The 4,747-nt window shown below is 40.6% G+C and overlaps 1 protein-coding gene across 1 annotated transcript; it reads left to right on the forward strand.

The window, feature by feature from the left end:
• The first annotated feature begins 8 nt into the window (after positions 1-8).
• Positions 9-1,982, forward strand: LOC118324136 (leucine-rich repeat-containing protein 3C-like). The gene is made up of 3 exons (XM_035656292.1): positions 9-185; positions 1,258-1,548; positions 1,869-1,982. Exons 1-3 carry the CDS (start codon positions 9-11, stop codon positions 1,980-1,982), a joined length of 582 nt encoding a protein of 193 aa, XP_035512185.1.
• Positions 1,983-4,747: the final 2,765 nt, after the last annotated feature.

Consider the following 4,747-nt stretch of genomic DNA (forward strand, 5'->3'; position numbering starts at 1 on the left):
AGAGGAGGATGGCTCTTCTTCTTCTTCTTCTTCTGATCCTCCACAGGGCCAACCTGGTGGATGACAGTCATCGTTACCGTGGCCCTACGGCGGCATGGAACAGAGTCTCCGCCAAATCTGCCAGCGTTCGGCAGATGCCAGACGGAGGAGTGACGGTCCGCTGTGGGAGGCTGAGACTGACTCAGGTGGTCGTGTGTGTCTGGTCTTCATTACGTTGTGGGGGACATCGTAGCACTGCCGGTGTTGTGGGCGACTCTCCTCCCATCTGAGGACAAAGTTTTATGGCGGTTACCTTCTGGGTTACATTTTGTCTTTACTTTAAAGGACGCAGTCTCATCTTTCGCCGAAAGCCTGGGTAAAGACATGTTTTGGTTAGGCTAGCTATACAACCAACTTGAAGCAGGGCGGAAACTGCTAGTCTAGCTCTTTTAAAAGAAGTCTGGATAAAATCAGGGAGTTTAAACGACCACAACAATCGCTCTAACGTAACCACTTGTGTGTTGGGGCATCTGGCACCGGGATAATGTGTTCCAATTCAATTCCTTCAATTTTCAATTCAATTTTATTTGTATAGCGCCAATTCATAACAGAAGTTATCTCAGGACACTTTTCAAATAGAGCAGGTCTAGACCGAACTCCTTTTAACATTTACAGAGACCCAACAGTACCACCTTAATGTTATGATAATGTAAGCAACTCCTATCTGAGTGGATATGTTTGTTGGCTGATGTTAGCTTCCCCAGCTAATGTGATGATACTAATTTATGTATTCTGGCAAACGGTTTGCCAACAAATAATGATGCTAACGATACAAAGCTAACGGAAGCTTTGTGAGGTAGCAGCAGGAACATTACTGATATAGTGAGACATGTGATTGTCAATTGTTTCTTTAATATATTATTCAGTTGTTTGTGAGATAACATTAGCTCTCTAGCTAACAAATGTTGGCTCATTAGCAATCAATCTGTGGTAATGAGACTGAGTATAATGAATTGAAACAATCTGGAACCTCCAAAATAAAATGTATACATGATAGGAGCATTAAGATTCACATTAGCTTGCTTACCAAAGTTAGCATAGCTTGTCCCCCAGGTTGTTTGTGATCAGTGTGGCTGAAAATGACTAAACCTTCCTAACTTTTTGAGTTAGGCTAGCAGTTTCCCTCGGAATCCAGTATTTGTGCTAAGCTAGACTAAACAATAACTACTTATCTCTGTAGTTTTGTTGTTTAACCTGCTTAGGTGTTTGTTTCCGCAGGTACCTGTCGACCTCTCTAACCTCACCATCCGTCTGTTTCTGGATAAAAACCTGCTCCGCTCTCTGCCAGCCGACTCTTTCTCGGATCTGTTCCTGCTCGATGAGCTCGACCTGTCGCACAACCAGCTCTCCTCACTGGAAGCTGGTTGTTTCTGTGGTTTGGCGTCCTCGCTTCGTTTCCTAGACCTCTCGTCCAATCGGCTGTCTATGTTGGACCCGGCGGCACTCGGTGGCCTGCGTGCTCACGCCAACCTCACACACAACCCCTGGCACTGTGACTGTCGGATGCAGGTGAGTTTCATCTGTACGGGTGATGTTAGCAGGGCTTTACAAAATGTGGTTGGTTCCGTAACTTCCCAAACTTGTCCGTCCTCTAGGGTCATGATCAGACTAAATCTAAAGCTAGCAAGTCAAGATATCATGCTAGAAGACTGACACATGCTAACAGATATGACATTAACAGGAGCTTTCTGGGGTTTAGACAGCAAGTAAGAGAGTTAATTTATTCAAAATAAACTCAACCTTTTGGAACATTTCATCGTTTAGACTTTAATTTTGAGAAAGTTGGTTTGATTCTGTGAACTTTCTGTTTCATTCCTGTTTGTGTTCAGCTGTTGACGCCTCAGTTGGATCTGGACCCATCGTCTCTTGCTGAAGTCGTCTGTCAAACCTCTGACCTCCCAAACCTCGGTATGTTTACATTCGTCAGCCAATCAGTGTGCTAACGTTACAATCTTTATGTTTATGTTACGGTTTTATACATTTTGTAAAAGAAATATTCCAATTCCAAATCAGTTTATTTGTATTTTTATATAAAATGATGAACTAACTGATTTCAACCAATAATATCATCACATTCACCCATCAATCAATCTTCAACTGTTATCCACACAGAGTTCACTGATTACTGTACAAACACAACTTTATTATCACTGGACAAACACACAACTTCTTTCCATTTTTATTTGAAGGATTTGAGAGTGTTGAATATATAAATGTATTCAGTATTTTATATATAATAATAATAATAATAATAATAATAATACATTTTGTTTAAATTATATTTTTACCTTTTAATCTTGTTTTGACTTCTCGGCTTTATCTTTAGACCCTGCAGGGGGTCCCGACCTCAGGTTGGGAACCACTCATTTAGATAGCTGACTGACAGAAATGATGGACAGCACAATCAAAATAAGAGCCTGGATGTTTTGTCTCACTGAGCAGGGACACACCTGTGTGTCTGTGTGACCTTTGACCTCAGTGAGGTTAACAGAGGTCACAACCTCCATCATTTAGATAGGGACTCGGTTTAATCCTCCTGATCCTGACAGAGGATCAGACTTCCTGCTCTCTGAGTTAAGATGGCCCCCGCGGACCTTCTGATAACGTTGTCATGGAAATGAGCATTAACACACGTGACATCCTCGGTTACCGTGGTAGCAGAGTTAATCTGCCCCTTTGTCTCCTCCATGAAACGATGAGGCTTATTTTAACTTTATCTAAACCTCAAAGAAACCTTTAAAGGGGATGTCCTTTATTCCCAACAGTCACGTTGTCAATTTATCAGATTTAAGATGTCTGACTGTCCACGAATGCACCAACAGGAAAAAAATTAGGAGAAATTGATAAGAAATCTTTGACAGAAAACCTCCTAAACAATGTTTGAGATTATCCCTCTAAAACCATCAGTAAGGTCAGAAATAAACTTAAATAAACTTATTTTATACAGTTTATTCTTTTCATGTCGACAGCAGTGTGTTAAAATAAATGATGAAATTTGGTGTACCACAAGGCTCAACACTGGGTCCTCTAATCTTCTGATTTATACATATCTAAAACAATATGAAATATAAAGCAAAGCCTCCTGAACATTGATTATGTTTGATTAGTTTATTTTTATATAAATTAAGAAGGATTTGGAAAATATGCAGCCTCCAAAGTCCCAGAATCCTTTTTGTTTTTTTAATCTTTTGTGAATCATATAGCCTACTAGGAAAGTGATGAAAAAAATTATTTTGATGGATTATTTTTTATGAAAGCGAAACTGAAACAAAATAAAAAGAAACGCCTGAAAACAAAAACTACTGCACAAATAAAAACTACATAATAATGAATGACAACTGTAGCTACTGCCATCTTGTGATGCTTGTATGTAACTACACAATACAGTCACAGTGACAGTGGCTGAAACAAGACAATAATATTTCGTATGAATGGTCCAGAACAATAAAGTGCCGAAAATAACATGATTATATGATTGGATTTATTAAATTGAGGAGATATAAATGTACCTCATAAATTAATCTATAATCCACTAAAACTGAAGATAAACTTGATTTTATAACCTGCAAACGACAATTAAGCCAGATCAGCCTGGATGATGACATTAACTGCTCGTGTTGTGGGGCGGCCTGGAAATATTATTCAGCGTGGATGGGATGCTGCTGGCTGGCTAACGTTATCGCTGACGACATACTATCTGGAGTCCGCTAAAGTCTACTAACAACCGACACCCACCACAGAGTCCAAAAGTAACAGCTAACATTACTGCTATATTATAATACAATACATGACAACATATAGAAGATTTAAATAAGACATGGGAATCATTTATTGTTGGCTGAAATCAAGGAACATTTACTCAGATATATATATTGTAATTTGTTAGCGAGCAGGCGAGCTAACGTTAGCCAGCTGGTTGCAACTCAGCCTCACTGTGAACTGAGCAGAGGAAGAAGAAGAAAAACTGCCCCAACGTTCACTAAATGAACTGATGACCTTCCAGCTGGACCAGGCTGGAGGGCAGCGTGACACACACATCATCATCATCATCATCAACACACACACACACAGGAGCTAACAAGGCGGATGCAGGGTTGTGTGCGAGTGATGCCCCACTACACCACCATCACACACACAGGCTGTTGTCGTGGCGATGTGAGTCGACTCGGGGTAATTCGGGGATAATTAGTCGGTTCTTGTGGTCCTGCGGGTGAAGCAGCTCCTCCACAGGAAGAAACAACGTGACCCTCAGTCATGTGACCTGCGCCGTCCAAACCTCAGCTGCTCATTGGACGAATGACAAACCTGCTGGGACGCCGCCAGCTCTGAGTTCACTGGAAGACTTTAAAGGACCATTCTGCTAAATCCTGTTTCCTTTATTTCTTAGTACAGCCTTAGTCATCAATACTCTCATTATTAAAGCATCAATCAACCTGATCAGCCTTTATCAGTTTTTATGGATGATATTGATCAGTATACACTGTATTCTTTATGGATGATATTGATCCTGTAATGAACAGTCAGACTGTGGACATATGAAGGCCTTAGCTCGTGTTTCTAGAGTTACGTGTTGTTACGAACACGTTATGAATTGTTAAAGTGATATTTCTTAAAGGGAGTTTGGTGCAGGGAGACTTAGTTGGATTCAAACCTGCTGAATATGGAATCATTGTTAACGTTTAGTCTCCACTACAGAAACCCACCTAGG

This window comes from Morone saxatilis, unplaced genomic scaffold (assembly GCF_004916995.1).
Source record: "Morone saxatilis isolate NCDOM2014 unplaced genomic scaffold, NCSU_SB_2.0 Contig15, whole genome shotgun sequence".
Taxonomy (NCBI): domain Eukaryota; kingdom Metazoa; phylum Chordata; class Actinopteri; family Moronidae; genus Morone; species Morone saxatilis.